The sequence below is a fragment of the Hirundo rustica genome, chromosome 11, assembly GCF_015227805.2.
Source record: "Hirundo rustica isolate bHirRus1 chromosome 11, bHirRus1.pri.v3, whole genome shotgun sequence".
Taxonomy (NCBI): domain Eukaryota; kingdom Metazoa; phylum Chordata; class Aves; order Passeriformes; family Hirundinidae; genus Hirundo; species Hirundo rustica.
In genome coordinates, this window is record NC_053460.1 from 3,277,178 (window position 1) to 3,301,021 (window position 23,844).

At 43.0% G+C, this 23,844-nt stretch overlaps 1 protein-coding gene and 1 long non-coding RNA gene across 7 annotated transcripts; one reads left to right on the forward strand and one right to left on the reverse strand.

Moving 5' to 3' along the window:
* Positions 1 to 1,142: 1,142 nt before the first annotated feature.
* On the reverse strand, positions 1,143 to 2,067 carry LOC120758023 (uncharacterized). The gene is made up of 3 exons (XR_005702748.1): positions 1,780 to 2,067; positions 1,418 to 1,521; positions 1,143 to 1,321 (listed from the first exon to the last, which is right to left on the reverse strand). It is a non-coding gene; the product is annotated as an uncharacterized LOC120758023 (long non-coding RNA).
* Positions 2,068 to 13,277: 11,210 nt separating this feature from the next.
* Positions 13,278 to 23,462, forward strand: MEAK7 (MTOR associated protein, eak-7 homolog). 6 transcript variants are annotated; one of them, XM_040075566.2, is made up of 10 exons: positions 13,300 to 13,449; positions 13,653 to 13,767; positions 14,125 to 14,218; positions 14,883 to 15,059; positions 17,627 to 17,857; positions 18,323 to 18,467; positions 19,098 to 19,538; positions 20,763 to 20,881; positions 21,724 to 21,903; positions 22,917 to 23,462. In XM_040075566.2, the coding sequence occupies exons 4-10, from the start codon at positions 14,892 to 14,894 to the stop codon at positions 23,049 to 23,051; spliced, it is 1,419 nt and encodes a 472-aa protein (XP_039931500.1). In that variant the 5' UTR covers positions 13,300 to 13,449; positions 13,653 to 13,767; positions 14,125 to 14,218; positions 14,883 to 14,891; the 3' UTR covers positions 23,052 to 23,462. The 6 variants fall into 6 exon arrangements, with proteins under 6 accessions (XP_039931499.1, XP_039931500.1, XP_039931501.1 ...); XM_040075565.2 differs by lacking the exon at positions 14,125 to 14,218 and having other exon boundaries at positions 13,278 to 13,449; XM_040075567.2 differs by lacking the exon at positions 14,125 to 14,218 and having other exon boundaries at positions 13,653 to 13,734.
* Positions 23,463 to 23,844: the final 382 nt, after the last annotated feature.

Here is a 23,844-nt window from a genome sequence, read left to right on the forward strand (position 1 = left end):
TGAAATAAAGACGCATCATTTCCTTAGACCCTAATAATCCTCTGAAAATCTGACTCAATTTGCAAACCAAGTTTCCCATTTTTTATCCTCTGGAGAACAATTTCTGTTTACCAAGTTGCTTCCCAGAAACACTGCTGTAAAATATTAAAACTCCTGTAAGCAGGATAAGGTCATCACAAACATTATGTTCAGTGGAGTACAGAAAAACTCAATTCATCCAAATAAAATTAATTATATGTGTTTATATAAAAGCTATGTCTGCCCATTATGCAATTGGTTTAATTAACAGGAATTTTAGTCTAAATCCAAAATGGTCACAAAACAGTCTTCATAAGCTAGCAAAAAAAAAAAAAAAAAAAAAAAAGAAAGAAAAAGTGATTTATTTATGTGTGCAAAATCCTAAATATTTCACACACCATTGTTCAAAGGGCCTTTCTGTGATTTCAGTCTCATTTTAATCTTAACAGCACGAGAGACTATTTACAGTTCCTCCTGCTCTGGAAGAGGATTTAAAAACCTTCTGCCCCAACCAGCCACACTATAATTTGCCACATTTAATTAGAAAATAGATGAGATCGGTTTATTTGAACTGATACTTGAAGTAAGCAATTAAGTGCTTCACTTAATAGGAGTGTGTGCTGTAAATCTGGCCTTTCATTACATGTACAGCTCCCCACACAAGAGGTTTCTAGGACCAGACGGAAGCTTGCAGGCGTTGCTTTAATAAAAATACGCTATTTAGGAATATTGTGATGTATTTCCACTGCCCCTGAGGGACTTACACTAATACAGCCTATTATCTGTCCTTATTACATTGAACTAAGTCTGCAATTAATTGGCAATCTGTAGTGGATTATGGAAACATTCCAGATGGATGAGGGTTTATCACAGCAGCAGATACTGTAATTTCCGAAGTTCGGGACACTGACTTTACAAGAATTTCTTTCTTTGTCAGATGGGTCTTGTGAGCAAGAATTTCCATTTCCTTTTACAGCAGAGGCAAGGGCTGGAGATGCAGCACAAAGCGCCCGTGAGATAACACAGCCTTGCCTCAGCAGACTGTCTGTGCTCAGACACAATGGGATGTGTGGGCTGCGCCTCCCTCAAGAAATGAAAATGCAATCAATTGACTTAGTTAATATTTTGCTCTGTGGGAAAAACTCCATCAGACAGTCTGGAGCTCCATTAATCTGTGGCATTGCATGAGCTGTGGCAGCCTAAGCAGGAGAAAGCCCTCTGTGCTTTGCCAGCCCTCCCAGCCCTTGGGGGTGAGTGAGGTAGCTGTTAACCTCTCCATCCTTGCCTTCCACTGCCACTGGAGCTGGAAAATGCAGGAAAACCTGGGATGAGCTATCTGGAGCTGTCACAGATGGCTCTCTTGCCACGGGGGCCTGTGGCTGTTGGCAGGGGAGCTCACCTGGCAGCTGAATCCAGACAATATCCAGAGGAGAGCAGCAGACCTCGTTAACGCATCACAGAGCAGGAAGGGATCTGGAACACACCACTCTCCCAGGAAGCGTTCTATAAGATATTCAGATAAGGAGTTATTGTGCACAAACCCCATCAATGCATTATTGACAGAAAGGAAGTGTCCCAAGAGCTCCTTCTGCCTTTGACTCTTTCAGCCCTTTTGAAACCAGCAGAACACGAGCTCTTGTTCTGATGCAGCACACAGGGAGAGGCTATAGGAAAAAACCCTCTAATTGTATCACACTTTGGGGCAAATTCACACATTTCTCTTTCTGCAGTGGCAACAAATATCAGTATTCATTAGACTACCTAGGTCTGTGTGGATAAAAGTCACCTTCAAACAGCATTCACATTACACAGGAGCTCTTACTCCATGTCTCAAGACTTGTGTTTTCTCCCCTCAGCATAAATGTCCAAGAAAGCTACAACCATGCATGGATGAGAGTTATATTCTTGCTTCACTGGGTATAAATTACTAAAAGTGAACAGCTCACTGCTTTTCCTATGCACTCAGCAAGTATCAAAATCCTTGTGAACGTTTATAAATGCATATTTGCATAGATCACAGCTCAGCCAAGTAACCCAATCCTCATGGGAACTACATGCCCTGCTGTAGGAATTCTCACTTTAATGTAACTTAAGATATAAATCTGACTGTGACATAAAATATCTTTTAATTCTTCCAGCTACACCTGAGCCCCCTGATTCCCTCTCCTCTTTGGCACTTGCCACTCTCATTTATTTTCAGACTGATAATTGCCCCCTTTACACTTCCATCAACAGACCCCCACACATCCAGCAAATCTCCAGATTGCTCTTGCCATGTGTTAGGATTAATAATTAATGAAGCCAGTTGATTGTTCCAAGTGACCCATTATCATGTCAGAGCAGAGATGAACCAGAGAGAAGACAGGATTCATTTCTGAACCTCCAATTTCAATATCAAAGTGTAAAATCCAAACACCACCAGCAACATAAATCTATTTATCTCAAGAGATTTTTTTTTTTTTCCCCAAGATGACCAGAACAGTCCGTCAGCCTGAAAAGCAGTTATTCCCATGCTCAGGGCTTTTTAAGCAAACTATTTTTTCTCCAGTACGTGGCATGTCTCAGGGCTTTTCTGACATTTAAGTATCACTCGGGTATTTAATGATAATCAAGAAGAGAAAAAGAATGGGAAAGGGAAATGTTGATTAGCATGAAAGATTAAGGGAAATGAATATGTATAGCACACACACAAGAATAAAAAGCTGGGATACAATGGCATGCCACGGAGCAGAGTGGGAGGGCTTCTGTTCATTAAGTGTTGATACAGTGGATTTAAATAAAATTGAATAAAATCCAATTTAAATGCCAGGATTAAAAGCCTTGGACTATCAGGCAGGGGACAGAATGGATTTCTGTACCTCAGAGGTCAGATCAATGCCTGACCCACAGCAGCTGCAGATGGTCAGCAGCAGAAGCCTGAAAAAAATAAACAAATAAACGGTTAGATCAGGCCTGCTGATTCTTGTTAATCCCATTCTTTGCTGTTCCTGTAACATAATATCTATCTCTAAAAAAAAAAAAGTACCTATCACAGGTGTCTTAACAGAGGTGGCATCTTATTAGTTATCATGTCTCAAACCACCTTAGCCTCTACATGCATAATCCTAAAACAGCACTATTCAATTCTGCAAGAATAATTGATACTTCAGCAGGAAGACAGCAAATTCACCCGCTGAGAAAAAGCAAACAAACAAATAAATGACAGCTCATCAATTCATTTGAGTCACGAGCAAAGCTTCACTGGAGATAGCACTGCACAGCTTATTATCAGCCTGCTGTTAATGTAGGGCTCCCTGCTTTGACATTATTTAAGGATGACTAACTCATGTTACATTTATTTCCTCTAAACTTGCCCCGGGCTATATGAAAAGCAGGAATCAATTAATTATTTGCAGGGCCATTCAGACAGCGCTACAAACAAAATTTAGGATTTCAACACAACACTTTTGCGGAGTCCAATATCACATGAAGCTGTACCACAAGAAATGAAAAAACCCAGAGAGGTAAAAATTAATTTTCCAGTGGGTTATAAAACCACTGAAACCTTTTAAGTGTGAGAGCAATTTAGAGATGGAAATGTTGACATCTGAAAAGTTTAAAGTGCAGACGGAACTGCATAGGTTTCATTGTTTTCAGTGGTGTCTGCTTTCTTCACCACTCATAGTTAATATATACGGAATGCAAGAGCTTTCTTAAGAGCCATCCTACTGCCTCAGGATCAGTATTTTTTCAGCAGATGACTCACATTTTAATCCCTTGCATGTCACGGTAGGGCACAGCAAAGGAGGGTGCTTATATTGTCTCTGGTTGGCTGCACAGCTGAAACGGGGCTGCTGTGACTTCACTGTCCCCAAGGGACTCGCTGTTTCGGCAGCATGTTCTAGTCATGACAGAAGGCAAAACCTGTGCGTGGTTATTTAAGGCAATCACTGAATCACTTCTGTGTTGTGCCTGGTATTGATTCACCCTTAACTGCTCTTGGCTTTCAGCAATAATCTCACTTTACCCTGAGATGTGTCAGGGACTGCACAGGTGCGGACAGAGTAGCCTCTACCATAAATTACAATAGGTTACAATAGAGTGGATAAAACACCCTAAATGAGATACTCCTGCCTTCTGTCTTAATGGAGAATACCTGACCTACTATTGGATTTCTGCTTCAAAAGATGGGCTGGAATCTGCAGCATTTGGGTTAGACACAGGGAGTAATTCCATACTAGTTTAAGGAATGGATAGATGATCTACCGAGCTGCTGCCAGCTCAAATGAGATTATAATGCCGTAATACAATGACACCTTAAACACTGTGATAATAACGCCTTTTATTACCCACATAAATTAAGAAAACTCTGGCGTAAGTAAGAGAGAAGTTTCATCTGAAACCTGAGCGGACAGCACATTTGAAGGTACTTATTGCCCAAAAGGATCCAGGTACATTGTGCTTCTCTGCAGGGAAAAGGAACCAAGGCTTGCCCAGGGGTTTTCTGAGGAGTTTGCAAAAAAAAGGCTTTTTTATCAATTTACAAGAGCAATTATTAAACCACTTCAGCCATGGAGTACTAGCAGCTGTCTATCTTCATTTTTCCTGAAAATGTTAAAAGTGCAAAATCCCCTGGAAAGCTCCTTGTAGAGCAGCTGTGGATTATTTATGGTGCCTTTACTACCCATGGTCTCAAATGAGCTGTTCCACATTGAAGGGATATGCCTCACCCATGAATGATCTGTGAAGCAGACAATCCTTACAGTTCAGTACTGAAAATGGGATGTCTTGAGGGAAAAAACAGAACTAGTGAGAGTGTATTTCAAATAATAAAGTGCATTCAGTACTAATTAATGTGTAAAGTGACAATATGAACAGACTGGCTGGATCCTCTTTGTCTGGTTATTTTGCTGTGTGCCAACACAGAGCTATTCAGGGATACCAGAGCAGTTTGTTAAGTACATGACTGGGTGGCATATGACTAAAATTTCCTGGAATTACATATGCACTGGAATTACACATGCACTCTTCATGTACTAAAAATCTGACTCAAACCTGTGCTAGGTTAGCAGTGCCATTCTTCTCGTGCATTTCTCACTGGTGTTTCAAAAAACTGGCTGAAGTTTCTGATTTCAAGTCTGCAGAGTTTTCTCCAGGACAACCATTTTGTTTGCCCATTGCACTGCTGCTGGAAGGGGACAGCAACTCTTCCCCACCCAAGACGAAGTGAGGGGAAGAAATAGTCTCAAAAATCAGACCTGTTGTCATGGAAACCAGAACAAGGATTTTTCAAGGCCAAAATGGATGCACTTGTAAATCCAAGACAAGGAAAATCCTACTCTTTTATAAAAATACATTAAGTGGAAAACATCTTTATCGTAGGAAGTCAGATATTTACTAGCTCAACAAATGCTGCAGTATGTAAAGCAGTATGTATTTTTTTTCTTTTCCTATAATACAATATGATCTCATCAGCACCAGTGGTTCATGCATTTGAGAGAAAGGCAGTAGTAGCCATAGAAACAGCCGGCTCTTCTGAGTGGCAGAAGGTATCGTGTGACACTTTTGGTGGTGGCCTCACACTCTGCCAGATTTGTGGCTGCTTTTGAGTGTGAAGGGCTTTTTTTTTTTTTTTTTAATGCACCTCAAGCCACTGGAACTGGTTTTATTCTGTGCAGCTCCACAGCTTGGCATCACCTCTGAGAGGAGGTACCTAAGGGAGGAAGATTCTGGAGGATGGGAATAAAAGGCGGCCCCAGGGGTGCTTGTAGAAACAGTGCTATTACTTTTCCTCCCTGTGTTGTTAGAAAGCATGTTGCTACAGCACTGGAATAAAATCAGGGCCATTACACAGTGTACTCTCTGTGTGGAGAAATGTACAAGTGATCAACAAACCTGCCTGAGGCCATAGAGCAAGACAAGGACTGACCTTGGGGAAAAACAAAACAAAACAAAACAAAACAAAACCCCAAAACCAAAAAACCAAAACCAAACCCGTTTTTTTCCGTTTTCAATCCCAACCATTCACACAAAGCAGTTCTCCACCTTCTTTTCCCCACCCCACTGAAATCTCCCCTTCCCCACATCAGCTGCCAGCACAGAGCTCTACGTAAAGGCAGAGCGTGGCTTGGACTCTGATCTCCTGTGACATATTTTCTGTTTAGTGCTGGAAATCGCTGCTTTAAACTGCAATTTGAGCCCTGTCTGGGGACACATGCTCTGAGTCACCTCTAGCAGCAGATGATTTTCAGGCAGATGATTTTCAAAGCTGTCCCAGCTCACTGTTACTATCTTGATCTCACTGGTACCTTACTCAGTATAAAAGCACAGGTTAAGCTCTTGCTTGTTTGCAATGCCTAATTAGGCCCAAGCTGTAAAAAGCCAGACTGACCTTTAACAGCTCTTTGTGCTGGGGAGAAGAGTTGGATTTGCAGTTTAAGACTGCTTGTTGATAATGATGGTTTCACTCTCCTGTGATAAAGTACAACTTGAAAGCAGAAAGCACAGAGAAAGCTGCTGTGTTCTGCTCTGGAGAGCATCTGTGTGGGACACATCTGCCACACGTGTTTTATGAAGGTACTGGAGTACCCACACGTGGAATAAACACTGAGATGGAAGCAGTTTATTGCCCTCACTTCCTCCCACAGCTCATGGCTCCAGCAGGCAGTGCAGTTGGATCCCACAGGAAGCTGCTGGATCACACAGGATGCTGCTCCAGGATCAGGCTTTTATAGCCCAAAGTTTTGAAAAAAAAAAAACAAACCAAACCCAGCCTGGAACTGATTGGAGTAATTTGGCAATGCTGAGATGTACAAGGACATGACTGCATACTATATATGGTATATATATATACATACACCCCTGGGAAAGGCATGAGGCAGGAACTGCTTCCTCTCTCACACTTTAATCAGCTGTCTCACCTTTTCCCGGATGCTCTTGGAACTGAGATCCCACCACTGAGGAGTCAACAACAACTGGGTGCAGCCACAACCTGCTCTGGTTTTGTTCTGGGCAATAACCATCCCATTGTGGGCACTGGGTTACTCAGTGAAAGGTAAACCAAAGGTTTTGGACTCTGAGACACACTCCACACCAGGGCAGAAACGTGGGAAGCAGTCAAAGAGATGAGTTAAGGAGAAAATAAACTGTAGTGCACAAAAAGAGCATGAATAGATCAAATCCAGCCCAGGTGGAAGGGAACAAGCTGTGTGGGGAAAGGAGCTGCACGTTACAAAGCAGTGCAATGCCACTTACACAAACCCCTGAACCTGCAAGAAATTCATTTGTTTACTTAATGGCTCTTGACATCACAAGCCATGATCATGTTTCCATCACTTATTTTCAAAACTTAAGGGTTTTCCATACAACAGAGGACAAAACACTGGTTTCTTGTTACGTGGCGGGTGTCAATACTGCACTCTGCCAAGAAACACTGCTGTCCTGCTGAAAAAGTCTTGCCTCACAAATCTGTTTCAAAGGGTTTTCTCCCACTGTTCGGAGAAAGAGTCTGCATTCATTAAAGAGGTGAATAAGGGTGAAAACGAGTTGAGTAATGCTACCAGAACTTTCCCATCTGGTACTCAAACATGTTTTTGTTTGCCAGATGCAGCGCTCTAAAACAGTTTGATGTTTTTCACTGTGTTCCCACCTCATTGTTTCTGATGGCGGTAGCACTTCCAGGGTTTGGGGTCAGCAGACCAAACAGTCTGACCCCAAGGATACGATGGTGATAACACCCTGCGAGGTGACCCATGCTCACAAACAGAATAAAAAGTCTGGGCATAGTGCTACTGTGTGTAGTGCTGCCCACATTTCATTTGAAAGAGGTGGAAATAAGCTGTGCTCTGAGGAAATGAGACCTTCTGCTTCCATCTGCAGCAAAAGGATCCTCTGCCTTCCGTCCTGCAGTACTATATATGGAAACAACCAAAGTTACGCATTTTCTATGGAAAATTTCCTCATTGGAAAAAATACCCTCAACAAATTCTAAAATTCCTTCATAGAAAGCAGCCTGTAAATGAAAACACAAAAATAAAATTAAACCAACCAAACAAAAAAAAAAGTAAACCCAAAGACTGTTGATATTCAGTGAGAGACAGAATCCTACCATTTGACTCCTTTACTCAGTTACAGGCTTGCTGTACTCCTCTACAGTTCTCACTAAACACAGATTACAAACCTTTGCAAACAAAACAAAAGAGTTGGGTAACGCTGTAAGAAATCTGGAATTTAATTCAAACTAGGCCTGGGCTAAGCAGAAAACAAACAAAAGGGGCTGTATTGGGTTTCTCAGCATCAAAGGCTTCATATTTGCTGGAAAAGGTTCTCTTGTTAAGGATTGTTTGTCTTGTTTAATTGGCTGTGGTTTATACGGATATTATCCCACCTGTAAGTACATTTTCTAAAATAGTGCATGTTCTAATCCCTACCCATAATCACAGAATCAGAGAATGGTTTGGAGGCGACCTTAAACATCATCTAGTTCCAACCCCGATAATCAGATTTATCTGTTCACTGCACCCCTTCTCCTTTTATAGAAGAGTTGGTTACCAGCAGGCAGAAGGGTTTGTAAAGGGAAGTACAAAGACTTGCAAAACCCAGAACTTCCTCTGTGGCTACCTAAGGACTCAGTTTGGGTGAGAATCAGACTTTCTTTTACCCTTATATGGTAATCCCATAAAACCCAAAAGCAAATCAGGTGAGAAGCTGTGAAGGTACAGCTCTACAGCAGCCAGTTACAGGCAGAGCTGAACAACACGGATATAAAAGGGCATCAGGGGTAGCTTTGGACTATACCTTTTAAAGTCAAAGGAATTTTTTGCTGAGGTCACCCTACAGATGATCAGTGAGCTGAGCCTAAAACTAATTTCATCAAATAATGTTATTACAGGATTTCACTGTGACTGCAGATGGCTTGTGAAACTTCACATCTCCAACAAAACAGGAAGCACAGAGCCTAATGGCATTCAAAGAGGTGAAATGACTTTTGTGTTCACTGGACCCTAAACCATGGCTATGGGCCTTTTATAATTTAACTCTTTTAACTTAAATGCGACCTCTTTTGCAAAGGCTGGAGTTCTGCAATATAATGTAACTGAAATGCTGAGTAATAACTGGGAAGTGAAAAGCATCAGAAGTGTTTCCTCCATGTGACATACAGCAGTGCTTATCTGCACTCCAGCCTGCAGGAGGCTTGAAACTTAATGACTTTTTTTTTATTTATAGTCCCAACCTCCCTTTCCCAGAAGGTGAATATATCCCCAAAATACCCTGCTGAAAAGTGTCTCCGGTGTGATATCACCATTTTCGGAGTTCTCAGATACCTGTGGCTGAGAGGGCTGGAGTTCTGCTCATTGCATGTGTGAATGCAGCTAATTATAAGCTCTTTGGAACAGAAATCCTGTCTGTCTGCACAGTCTCTGGCACAGCAGGGTCCCTTTCTCAGCTGGCCTTCAGTGAGAACTCAGTTCGAGGTATGAATCATATCAAAGGTGAATCAGAACGGCTCTGAGTCACTGACACCAGAAGGTAACAACTTTAATGTATGTATACAAGACTAATGAGCTGCAAAATTTCTCTGTTCCAACTCAAGAGAGGAGAAAAAATAATTTTAAAGAAACTAAAAGATAACTGAGGTAAACCAGACGTGAATAAGCGTTGATATAAACACACAGCTGTTTAGCTCATCATTTACATTCTATTTTGTTATCTTGAAATAATATATTTTAACTGAATGAGTCTTACCTGAACTGAGAGACTTGAACTGAAATGAGGATTACTTGGAACTAAGGTCATCTAAGTTTTCTGTGGTCTTGGCTAACTAATAAAACCAAACCTACTCCACTTTATTAAAGTCAAAATATAGAGTCTTTTAAATAAAATAGTTCGGGGTTTTGTGGTTTATTTTTGTTTGGTTTTTTTTTTTTTCACTCTGCAATCAAACACATGTCAAACACCAGTTCACAAAATTAGCCACAATTGTTCATAGAACCTTCTTGCGTTTTTTTCCTCTTTTTTATACCCCAGTATATTCCTGAATGTCCTTAAAAGGAATCTTAGTGTATTCTCTCTTTCTTACTGGCAGAAACAAAGCACTCGAGACACTTAACCAGCTCTGCTGAGTAGCTGAAAATAAACGAGGAAGTGACGACTCATTTAAAGAGAGCTGCGAATTGCCACCCATGTGCACCAGGTTTCCAGTTTGACTTTTTTAAACTCTCGGTGCAAAAAAAAAAAAAAAAAAAAAAAAAAAAAAAAAAAAAAGGCGCGTTTAAAGGGTGTTTGCCCTCTGACCTGGAAATTCCCCCGCAGCAGGAGCATAATCTGTGCGAGAGTATCTTGTGGCTTTAAGAGCTGGTTACCGTGCAGTTTACAGCCTAATGTCACAGGCAAGTGACAAAATGCCATCCAGGAGCAGCAGGAAGCTCGGGTTAGATTGACGGGCAGGGCAAACAAACCCACAGTTCACAGTCAGCTCTGCCACGAAAGGGCAAGGCTTGAACAAAAGAGGATACATTTGAGCTAAGCCAGGCCAGGTACCTTTCAGGAGCTTTTGACTGATTCTGAGCTCAGGAGTTGGAGAAAAACGGTCATGAACTCATAATTTTTTGTGAAGATGGTACTGGTCAATCAGCATTAGCTGGGTGGTTGTCAGTCTTAGTACAAGGTCAGTAAGACTAGAACCTCTAGCCTTGCATTTCCAGACCGAAAAGAGGTCCTACAGAAACATGAAACACAACCCGTGAAACACACAGATGTAAAAATCTGATTGCACGTGAAGCAATACATCCACAGAAACACTAACCTTTAAAAATACATTAAAAAAAAGAAAAAGTTAACTTCAATGAAAAAAAAAAAAAAAAGTTGTTTTTCTCATTCTGCATGTTTCACTTTTCTCCTTGGTTATCAACTGGAAGTTCATTAACACTGATGGAAACAAAACCCACAGCAGACTTTTTCCAGAACCTGCTCACGCAGACCAGAGAGGGATTTCCACCAAAAATCGAGTTTTGTCCTCACGGTCATTACATGGAGTCAGTAGGAAAGGGATGAACTAATTTATTACACAGGTTTTACTTCTAACACACAGTGTGTAGACAGGGGAACCCAAACCCACTTGGGGCGGTGTTGAAGCCCGCAGTGTGGGCTGCACGGAGAACTTCCTAAACATGCGATGCCATCGTGTGGGCAAAGACATCTCCAGCAGTTTCCAGAGGAACGTCGTTGATCTCGGAATGTTTTGAGCTGTTTTGAGTTCAAATTATCATCTCGACCCCTGGGCACGTTCCACTAGCCCAAGCTGCGATCACATCATATGAACATGCCAATAATTCCTTAATCTTTACTTGCTATGTCCTGACACTGCTGACAGGAGCTGGGTAACTCCTGTGCCTCTAGCGGTGATCAGAGAATCTGGAACAGCATCCACCCTGGAATTCTGGTCAATTTAACTCTGAGCTGACAAAGAGAAGACTATTCTACGGGTTTTTATGAAACTTTGCTTCCGTGAAGGTTAAAAAAAAAAACCCCACCCCGCAATTAAAAAGTGTGGTTTAACTTGATATCAAGATTTTTACTCATTCTTGCAAAAGAGCAAAACAAAAACGGAGCTCTGCCATGGTTAGTACAGACAGAATGACAGATTGAATTGGGTTGGGTTGGAAAGGACCTTAAAGCTCATCTCATTCCAACCCCTGCCATGGGCAGGGACACCTTTCACTATCCCAGGGTGCTCCAAACTCCGTCCAACTTGGCCTTGAAAACTTCCATGGATGGGAAATTAATAACTTCTCTGAGCAACTATTTTTTCCCCCCAAATTCTCTTCTTTTGTACATTTCTGCTTTCTGTTGAAAACACACTGATCAGACTATAATTAAAAGTTAAATGCCAAAGCTGCTAACCTGTTCCATGGTACCTCGTTGCAGGAACACTCACAACACCAGATTTGTGGGAATTTGCCCATCTCCCCCCATCTGGAAGGAGGAGGCTTCACACTGAGCTCAGGCTGCAGGAAAATCAACCAGAGTCAGGCAAAGCATGGACAAAAATAGTGTCGCTGTTGTGAATGTGAAGGCATTGGTGTGCTGCAGGAACCAAACCATGTGGCTGAAAGAACAAGGAGAATAATGCAAATAGGATGAAAAGTTGCCAGCCTGGGAAAAAAAAAAAAAAAAAAAAAGAAAAAAAAAAAAGAAAGTGAGTTCTGGGACCAGAGTTTTGCAGCCACTGAGGTTATAATTTTTCTCCCAAGTATTCACCTCTGACTGAAAGCATGGCCAGTCCCTGTGACCTTGCATTTGTCCCTTAGCCCATGTACAGCCCTTTTTACCTCTCAGCCTCAGACCAGCCCGATTTCGCCAGTCAGCAGACAGAAACTGAGCCGATTCATTGAGAAATTGTTGTGCTTTCCCTCCACTCCCCACTGCCATTGAAATTCACCAGAGCCTGAGTGTTTACCCTGAAAGTGACCAGTGTATTTACTACACACAGGCACAACCCTTCCCAGTTGTTTCCAGCACAGATGAGGGCCAGCAATACCTCCCTCAGACCTTTCTGGGACTTTCCAGGATACTTTTTGGGATGCTTTTTAAAACGCTTCAGGGCACCTGGCACTTACAGGAGCTGTGGGGGTGGTCGCTGCGTCCAAGCTATAGTTCTGAATTCTTACTCTTTTTGAAACGCGTTTTAGGGCCAGAGAAGCTGAGGGAAAAGGGATGCCTCAGAAAGAAAGGTCTCCTCAGGGAGGTTTTCCTGGAAGAGCAGGGTCTCCTCAATGAGGAGGTTTTCCTGGAGAAGCAAGATCTCCTCAAGGAGGGCCGTTCCCTAAAGGAGGGTCTCCCTAGGGAAAAGGGTCCCCTCAGGGTGTACGGTCCCCTCAAAATGGAGACTTTCCTCATGGCGGAGGGTTCCCTCAAAAAGGAGAGAAGGGTCCGCCCAAAAAGGAAGGTTTCCTCAGGGAAAAGCGTGCCCTTAGAGAGAAGGGTCCCCTCAAGGCCGAGGATCCCCTCATGGCCGAGGATCCCCTCATGGAGGCGGGCTGGCCGCGCTCTCGCTGGTCTCCGGAGCTCTCAGGCTCCCTCCTCACGGCCTTCCCCTGCGAGCTGCGGCACCGCCCGCCCGTCCCTCTGGACCGCGGGGACAGCACCGCTGCTCCTCGCCTTCCTAGCGTCCCTCCACTCCCTCTCTGCCGTCCCCCACCTCCTCCATCCCTTCCCTGCCTGCCTCGCTCCGCCCGTCCCTCCCCGTGGCTGAGCGCCGGCCCCGCGCTCCGCCCCGGCCGGAGGTGCCGGATGGCGCCGGCCGGGCCCGGGCCGGTGACACAGCACGGGGACATCGGGGCTGGGCCGGGCCGGTGTCACAGCACGGGGACATCGGGGCCGGTGTCACAGCACGGGGACATCGGGGCTGGGCCCGGGCTGGTGTCACAGCACGGGGCCGGGCTCGCCCTGCCGGTAAGCGAGGGGCGGGCGCGGGGCTCCCCCAGCTCAGCCTCCTCCTCGTCACCAGGATGGGGCGGGGAGCCGCTGCCACCGACTGCGGAGGGATGGGCAGGGCTGAGCTGGGCTGGGCACAGCGGGAATCAACACTTCACGGACCCCCTTTCTCCAGCGGTTGGCTGCTTAAGTTAACAGCGTCTGCACGGTGTGTCTTCTAGGTTACGGTGGTTGCCGTTCCCGCCTCGGTGTTTACCCCGCGATCGGCATCTTCCTCAGGCAAACAAGGCTTTAGGCCTGAAGGTGAAGCAGGCGCAAGCCGGCCTCTTATCTGCGGTAAACAAAGTTAACGACAGAAAGACTGCATTGGGCTCAACAGCTTGTCCTTCCGGAGGCAGCTGAAGGGCTGCGTGATGGGCTCGTGTGCAAAAGAGAGGTGTCAGGAAGGACATGGAATTTGCAGAAAAAAACCCATACAAAACGATCTTTTTATTCCATGTCTGATCTTTTTCATATTGTCACCCCAGCCCTGTGTTTTCCCCAGGCAGATGGGAAGGCTGTTGGCAGTGGTGACTGTCACTGCGGTCGTGGTGGAGTTCGGGGTTCGCTGTTAGGTGTGTGCTGTGCTGCTCCAGGGAGAAATGCAGAGCACATGGCCCAGACAACACCAAATATCAAATCTATCTATTGCAGCTGACTCCTGGGACATTGAGAGAAACAGTTGTACCACTAAAAATGTAAACCAAACAAACCCCAAATCAAGCCCCCCATCAGCAACTTTAATTCTGTGGGTATCAAATCCCAATGGTTGATTTATTTGTTTTGTGTGAATCTGTGTGTTTTTAATGGGTCTTGAGTTGTGTTCCTAAATGTTTTTTTCTTCCTTTGTTTCAAATTAGTTTTAGGCTGTGTCCATAAAAAAACACTCTCCTGTGATTTTCAGAGACTTTGCAGTGATGGTGTTTCAGTGCCCCATCATATTGGCAAACTTATGTTATAAGTCCATTAATGCACCAGAATGATGCAGCATAATCTGTCATAACTAATCCATTATCAGGCTTTTCCCTTCATGTTAGGGATGTATTGCAGCTGTCAAACTCACGGTCACTTTGTCTAAACTGATTTAACCGTTAGATCATATTGGTTTTTCCATTTGATGGAGACTTGACTGAGGTTTGCGTTGGTGGCCGGGGTGGTTTTAGCCAAGAGCTGTCAGACTGTCAGCTTTTAAAGCACAGTTACTGTTCACAGATGCTCTCCAGGTTCATTGAGCCTTGGTGAATACAGAGACTAAGCAGTAGTTTTAATAATTTCCTGTAAGGCTGCTAATTTGCTCTTCTTGTAAAGCTTGCACCGGTATGTTATTCTGTTTGATGTGTCTTTCATGGCCCTTGTGATACCTTTCTGTGTTTAATGTTTCTTTTGATTTTTTTTTTTTTCCCTTGATTCAGGTTGAAAAGATGGGGAATGCTGAAAGCAATGCCTATCAGAATCACCTTTCCAGATTTCTTCCTGAGGAGCAGTCTGACATTGATGGACTATTCGATACCTTATCAGGATTGAGTGGCTCGGCTGGAGCAAAAAATGCCAAAGCTGCAAAGAAAACCGTGACTCTGGCAGGACTACAGGCAAGACAATCTGTTATTCATGAAATAACTGGGATGTAGTGCATTGAACAGAATTCCAGAAATAAACTATAAAGAACTGGTATTTTTTAAGGATTGCTCATCTCAGTTTAATTTTTCGGATTTTGGGGCAGGATGGATATTTAACTTTTTCTTGCCATTTGACAAGATTAGTGACTTTCAAGTTTGCATTTGTCTCCTAAATTGAAATTTTGTGTCCATTTCTTTCCTGATTCTGAAGTAAGTTGGGCTGTATGGAAATATTTTCACAGACACCTGAAAAATGGGAAGAATATTTTTACCCCTGGAGTCTGTAGTGCGGGATCATTTGCAGATTGTCTTGAGAAGCTGTCACAGAGTCAGTTTTTATTTGGTTATGCCTGTCTCCCTTGACTTATCACTGTCTCTAATCTCTTCACTTGTACTAAAATGAGAGAATTCAATTTGACTTGATTAAGCTGTGGCTCCCTGTTTTTGCTAATTATCATGCATTATGCTTCTGATTAACTTTGCATTCATTTTCTAATCAAGAAAAGAGAAAAGTGAGTCATTGGGATCCTTAATAACTTCAGCTAGTTAGGAACTAAGTGGCCAAATGAATGTAGTGGTAAAGTGCAGTTTTATATATATAACACAGATAATGGAGTCAAATTAAAACTCATTGAAAGCAGCAGGTTATTTTAAGGTGTTCAGCAATGCATGTGCATACCGATCAGCTTCAGCCTTCCTGCAGCCTGGCTGCTTGTGAGCTGTCACCAATTTTTGGAACACCAGGTTTGGAAAGGATGTTCTTGCTGCCTGGGTTTTCAGCACTAATTCATCCAGCATCCTTGGTGCCTGTTAAGTTTTTGGGACCTGGCAGAAATTCTGTTTCCACCTTTGCTGCTTTAGATCAGTATGATTTTTGATCAACATTTGCTTTTTCCCTTCCTGCTGTTTCCTTTGCCAGGTTAAATTAAAATCTTTTGGAAGACTTCCTGTAGGTGCAGGGAGAAAGGCAGTGGCATTTCTGCCTTGTAGGTGACAGTGCTCATGCCTGGACTGAGATATGACAGATTTGATCCAGCAACAGTCTGGTACCACTAGTGAGGCCCCAAGCATCACCTCCTGTGCTCTGCTTAGGGTACACATCTGGGCCAGGACAGGCTGCACTGCACAGCTCGGGAAGCAGGTGGAGCAGGAACCTCTTGATAATTTCCTGAAGCCTTTTTAAAACAAGGGTTCTAAGCTGTCAGAGGTGTGACTTAGATGGTTATTAAGGGTTGCTTTTTTACACATCTCCTTTCTTTCGCACCCCAGGTCCACTCTTTGAAAGAGCTAGAAGCAAAATGAAACAGCGCAGTGAAGTGGTGGGATTAGGTGGGGAGTAGGTAGGTGATTCAGCAGGGTGAAGTAAAAAACCCTGGAGTACGATGTTTTAGCTGTGTTCCCTGCTGCCTCTCCCACTTCAGGCTCATGCAGGATTTTTCGAAAGCCTCTCAAAGGCAGCTGTGCCCCCTGTGAGCATCCCTCCCTCGCTGTGGAGCACTCTGATGTGAAAGGCTGTGCCTGCTCTTCCTGCTGCTGCTGGAATCGATGGGAGTTGTAGCACTGACGTCAGCGCAGGCAGCGCAGAGCTCAGGATATTGGATCTCTCATGCCCAGCAACAGCCATTACCAGCAAATAGGAGCAGCCCAGGTGGCTTCCCAAGAGTGCTGTTGAGCCAGGAATCAGCAATAGCGGCTCCTCTGAGTGGAGCTGGAGTTGGGCTTTTAGGCAGGTGGGGCTGCACTGATTTCAGCACAGTCCCCACTGAGCTACATGGTGTGGAGGAGTCAGGCCAGGTCTTCAGCACATCTCTGTGCACAGTGAGGACACTGGGTAATCACGTCCTCCTGCGTGCGTGTGTTTGAGATGATTTATTTTTAAACTGTGTAATTATCTTGAACACTGAAAGTTGAATCCAGACTCAGATGTTTCCCACAGAGCTGTGATGAACGATGATATATTCCAGCTAGATTTCAATTCAAAGGGCCAAGCATGCAATCCAGATGAATAAGTGCTGATTTTGACTCTCCTAACACCAGGGATGCTTTTTAAACATCAGGTGATCTGTGCTTCAATTAGTTGCTATGCAGGGGGAAATTTTCCAGGATTGTTTCGACATGTGTATGTGGGGTTAAGCACTGCATTGAGGCCAAAACTGAGATATGGAAAACATTCCACTTCGTTTGTAAGTGAGCTGCACTATGGAAAGAAGAATTAAAACACAGTTTTGAATGCTTTACTGGCAGAGCTGTAAACCTCTGCACCAGAGGTATCACCTAGAAACCCTCTGCTAATATCCTATTAAGACTTTACAGTGTTGATATTTTGAAGCCCGTGGCGCTTCTAGAAAAACAGTATCAACCTAAATCACTAAAGAAAAACACTGTAAAAGTAGAGATTTTTAGTTTTTCTCTTGGCAAAGCAGTTCTTTGATAGAAGTTTATTGCTGATACTACAGACTGTGTGTCAGCACAGGTTAACTGGAGTACCTGAGTTACTCTTCCTTTGTAAAATGTACTCTCTGCTGTTTCTCTCGCTACAGGCACACACCCGGGAGCCCCTGCCAGAGCCGATGACTGCTCGGTTGTACAATGGAATGAAAAGCATTGACCTGCCTGGCAAATCATCCGGGCTCACTGAACAGATTTCCAAGGAGCAGTTTGTAATTTTTATGTCAAACCTCTTAAAAGGGAATGCAGATGAGAAGATTAGCATAATAATGAGAATGATCGCCAAGACCGGAGGGCCTCTGAAGGGCAAACAAATCCAGGAGGTAAACGAGCAGTTAAATGTGTTGGGGGGACAGTAAGAGAGCAGGGCTGTAGCTGAGAGCCAGCAAGGGCTGTGGTGTGGCTGGTGCTTGTGGGAACTGAGTAAAATGCTTTCTAGAGCTTTAGTTGCAGGATCAACTGAGGAGCCTTTGAGATATCACAGAACAGTGATTCACTAGCCGCTCTTAGAGTGCAAAACTTGACCTTCCCCTCCCTCTTTCAATTCCCTGTTTTATGGAGGTGCTTTGTGAAGTAACATGTATGAAATGTCTTGAAAAAGGATCCTTTTCAAGGCCTGTGGCACTGAAAGAGCATTTCTGTAGCTCCTGACTTGTCCTGGCAAGAGATGTTTCTGCCTTTGGGATTACAGCATCACTACTGCTTGACTTTATCTTCAGATGGTCCTTTGAAGCTCTTGGACATTTCACTTAAGAAATAACAAAATGGTGATATTTTAATCTTTTAAGTTCACAGAAGATCTGATCACATCTGTAGTCCATGTACTGAGCTACAGGAAGGAGCTGAAAGGTTGGAGTTTGGAGAATACAAGGGATTCTTCGAGTGGGGTCAAAGCTTTGGCTTCTGAGCTGCTCTCAGAATTGAAGCTTCCAGGTAAGCAGCTCTGATTCAGAATATCCTAGAGCTTGTGTAGTCACTGATCTCATGAGAATTTCTCACTTTTGGTCACATCTTTGAATTTAAAGGGTGAGACCAAAATTCCAAACCTAGTGCTTAGAAAATGACATTGGCATTTTATTTATTTAACCTTACTATCTTTCTCCTCTAAATTCAGGTGAGATTTGATCTGAAGTCCCAGTTTGTCGTGGAGCACGTCTATTTTACAAATACCTGACTTGCAAATGATTGGAATCGGCATCTAAATAATATTTATTTAAATAAAATCTATCATATATTTTTGACTGTGTCCTTTCATAAAGCATAGCTCTATCTTTGCACCATTGTAATAAAAGATTTTGGTGCCTTGTAAAGAACATTTCATGAATTGTAGCTTGGAGTCTGTGTTTCTAAATCATGACAGCCCAGCCAAAGAATGCCATAGGAAACTCTTTCTCAGTTCTGTGTTGCATTTGTTTAATGTAGTTGACACTTTACTGTTCCTGACTCCTTTCATATTTTTCTGTCCATTCCAAAAATGGAGTATGATGTTTACACTTAAAATTCACCCGATTATTTTCCAGATGAGGAGACTTAACCCCTGTCCCTGTGTGTCTTATTCTTTAGATGGGACAAAACCTGTGGGTTCTCAGCTGCTGGAGACAAATTTTGACCAAAGTGTCGTTGAGGATTGGGTGTACAGAGTTCCCCAGATCTCAGTTTTCCTCAGCGTTGTCATCAGGCAAGGCCTCCACGTCCTGCATTCCCTCCCGGACCAAACCAACGACATCCTCAACCTGGTCCCTCACTGCAAAGGCATCAAAGGAAGAGGAGTTGTCAGTCTCTTTGACATCCCAGCCATCATCTACATCAACTCCCACCTGCCTGCAGAGATGCAGCACAAGTGGCAGCTTTTGTTTTCCTCCAGGATCCACGGGGAAAGCTTCTCCCAGCTGTGTGCCCACATCGTGAACAAAGGCCCTTGCCTGGTGATCATAAGGGACTTGGATGGTTTCCTCTTTGGTGGGTTTGCATCTCACTCCTGGGAGGTGAAACCACAGTTTCAAGGTAAAACTCTCTTTTCTTTCTTTAGTATCTCTGGTAAATTCCCCTTTTTTTTTTGTACAGGCGCAAGAATCCTGTCCCCTTAATGGATACTGTCCCTTTAATGACACAAAGTGTTTCTTACGCTTCCAAGTGAATTTCTCTGTGGCAAAAATAACACTAATGTTCAAAGAACATAAAACACATGCAAAGTTATTTTTAGCATGGCAGTCAGGCATGTTGCTGATTAATATTTATAGTTTGTTATTTGATAAGGCTTTTAAAATTGCAGGACTTATTGACCATAGAACACGTTTTCAGGGAAATCTGTCAAGCCCTGTTGCTGCTTAGGTTGAAAATTAAATGAAAGTGAACGAAATAGACCACAGATGATGAATTAGTGTCTAAATAATTTGTCCACAGGATGGCAGTCCTCCATCAGGAACACCTGAGCCTCCTCTTGCCATTTGTGCTAAAATCCAGCTGCCAGAGGATTCTTTGGACGAAGTAAACTTCTTGTTCCCTTAAAACTTAGGGGGAGAAGAGAGGGTTTTTAAAGAACTCTGGAAAGAATGTTTGTGATGGATTTGTGAAGAAAAAAACATGGGCTGTGGGTATTTGGTATTGCTGGGAATACTCACTCTGCATTTATTAGAAACTAAATTTGTGTCCTAAATGAGTATTTGAAATTTACCACTTCAGACAATTAGTATAATAGTATTTTTCACTGATTACACACCCTTTTCCTTGTATTTTTTTTTCCTGATAGAAGAACATGTAAAACACACAAGGGCAAGCACACCCGAGGTGCCTCTGAATCCTGGACTGGGCATGGTGAAAGTTGCTCTAAATCGATTTATACATCAATGTAGTCAGAGCTAGGGATGTCTGCATTCCCACCAGTTTGTAGAGATCTGTCAGCTGGCCAGTTTTAGGTGATATAATACAGTCTGGGGTAGGTGGCACAGTGACATAATGTCCCACTGGTGCCTCTGACTCTGCCCTTGATCACAGCCTGTAATTGCATTGATTTTTGTGACTGCACAGAGTTCACTGAGAATAAAAAATACATCTGAACCTTGTTGGGACATCTACCAGCTTTCTGAGATGGCAGCTGCTGTCTTTGAATTACTCAGCTTAAATTATTTTTTTATTTAATATAATTTATTTTTAATTTTTTTTCTAATTTATTTGTTTGCAAGTTTTGCTTGAGCTCTTGCCTGACCTGACGTGTTTCTCTGTTTGCAGGTGACAACAGATGCTTTTTGTTTTCTGTTTTCCCCACTCTGGCTGTATACACATACACAGGGTACAATGACCACTACATGTATTTAAACCACGGCCAACAGACTATGCCAAATGGACTTGTAAGTATTCAGAAATGATGATTTGGGAATTGGATTTGTGGCTGGCGTTTGGAAGTGGTTTTTGTTTTCTTTCTTTCCTAGAGCAGTTTTATTTCACTTGTTATTCTCTGAGGAAATTTGCATTCCCGAGGCATCACAAAACAGTGATCTGTGTAACTGAGGATTTTTCCTCTGGCTGCTCTGCCGGCCACACCAGCTGCTTTTGGAATTATGGAGGAGAAAGCCCAGCAGAAGGAGGGTGCAGACATTGCAAGTAGCTGCTGCTGCTGTGTGATGACAGTGGCAGGAGCTCCTCCTTCTCAAGTTCACAAATGAGCTCCCCAGATGCTGAGGAGTTTCTATAGAGCTACAACACACCACCTCTCTTGGAAATGCTTTGCAGTTTTGGAGCATGATGTGCCAGGAACTTTAGGAATTGCAGCAGGCTGGAATTCATTCACCCTAGAGAAAGTGAGCAACATCAAATTACATTATTGGTTTCTGTAGGTACTTTCCTAAATGGAAAGGAGGCAGCAAACCCGAGCACTGCCACGGTGTTTGAAATTGAGCTGTTAATAGTCAACAAACAAAACCCAGGAGCTTAATTCCTGGCAAAAGTCACAGGTATTTGTATTCTCTGAAGCACAGAGGTAGAGCAGCATCACTCAGGTAAATTTGTAGTTGCATTGAGGAGTAATAGGTGTGGGTACAGAGACCCAGCTTCACTCAGAATCCCCTTTTTTCACCTACCCACAGAAACGTGGCATAAATACTGGGCACAGCTGCTTATTCTCAGGTTTCCTAGCTTTCCCAGTCTGTTTTCCCTGTGCAGGATGTGTTTAATGGTCTGGTTTTCTCCACAGGGGATGGGTGGACAGCGTGGCTACTTTGGGCTCTGGATAGACAGCGACTACGGGAAGGGCCACAGCAAAGCCAAACCTCGGTGCACCACCTACAACAGCCCCCAGCTGTCAGCCAAAGAGGATTTTACACTGGATGCCATGGAAGTTTGGGCAGTGGGAGATGTCCCTGAGAGTGCAGGGGTAGGTGAAATTGTGAATTGAACCCGTGACTTTGTGTCCTGGTTGGAACAGAAGATGTGAATCCAAAGCTCACGGTTGCAATTTCCTGTTTAAGCACTGTCTCTCCATTGTAGTGAATAACATTTTCTTTACCTGTGGTGTTTTGTAGAACCAAATAGCAAAACTGCAGTGAAATTATTGAGGGTGTCAACAAGAAGGAATATCAGGAGCCATGAGGTGATTGAGCCAGAACAGCAGTACTTTGAATTTCAAAAGGTCTTTTTGATATTGAGGAATGGTGTCTGCGAGGAACCTCCTGGGAGTGGCTCAGTAAAACCCAGAGTTTCTAAAAGCACTGGAAATTCTCAAGTAAAGTCCAATCTGTAGTTCAGGAAGAGACCCAAGAGCTTTCTTTATCAGTAACTTTCAATTTACTATTGTTTTACCATAAATTTATGTGAATAGGTACATGCCAGTCTTTCTGCACTTGGTTTATTTTTGGGAATGAGTAGGAGCCCTCTCTCCAGCCTCCTCTATCTATCCCTGCAATTTATTCTCCTATTAAACTGTCTGGTCTGTACAGTTTGGTGGGTTTTTAAAATATAATTATTTTTAATTTTTACTTCTTTTCATACTGAATTCACGTGCCCTGACTGCACTGGACACATAGCTCTAAGGAGAAACAGAGCAAACTGTTTACGGTTGAAAATGTTGAATTGTAACTGGATCTCTTCTTTAAAAACTTCACATCAGCACTTCAGACTGAGGTGGGGTTAACCAGGATGTCCTGGATGGCTTGTAACCTGAATAAACTTGAAATTACTCACTGTCATCTTAGGAACAGTTTATGGATGTTTTACGTAGCTGCAGCAGTAAAAATCACTTGATGTATTTCTGAATTTTGAAATTGGAAATTCATCGTCTCCATTGTGCTAAGCTTGCAGACCACATCACTTACAGATTTTTGAGTGTGTCCCTTCCCTGTAGCTTGGTATTGACATTTTAAATTGACTGTATTTTATTTTGTTTTGAAGAGAAAAGGTAAGAAGAGTATCCTGGATGTGGATCCTCAGGCTCAGGCCTTGTTGGAAATGGCTGGAAAAAGCCGCCAGAGCGAAGGTCTGCGGGAGCCCATGGAAGAGGATGAAGAGGAAGATGATGAGAGCTAAAGGAGCCGCAGTAACACAAAAAACCTTTACTTTTATTTCCTTCAAGTGGTGATGATGTTTCTTGGACAAGATATTTTTTTTCCTTTTTTATTTCCCCATTGAATTTACCTCATTGTCTGGGACAAAGCTTAAGCCTTGTACTTGTGTAATATTTAGGTAAAAGCACTATTCTGCCTGAAGGGTTTTGTTCGGGGAGGGCAGAAGAATTAACTGGGGACATGATCTTAGGCATGGCTGAGCTCCAGCTGAATATGAATCTGCTTTCATTCCCCACAGATCATGTCTGCACACTCCACTAAAAGCAGCAGAAGTTATAGACAGTATGGCTTTCTGTCCTGGAGAATTGATAATGTACCTAGTCATATATTTATAAAACCTGTTCAAGGCACTGATTAAAGCTCTTATACCTCAGCTGCACATATTTATTTCCATGCAATGAAATTAGTCAGCAAAGCTTACAAACTAGAACATGGAATAGTCCACATGATGCCATATGAAGGGTGCTGTTAATTTGCAATTCTTCAGTTAAAGCATTAAATCTCAAGTTTACTAAGTCAGATTTTCAGCAGGTGATTCCATGTGAGCTGTAGGATGTCCAGAACAGTTACACAGCAACAAGCTTTATAGTACTACACTATCCCTGGTGCATCTCACTTCATCTGTTTCTGCAGAAACTTGTTTGTTGCTTTTTAAACTTAGACCACAATCATTGGAGCCATATTTATCCCAAAAATGAGCCATACCTCCAGCAGAATTCTCTAGAGAAGGTGCATTCTTTAAAAGCCTCGTGAGA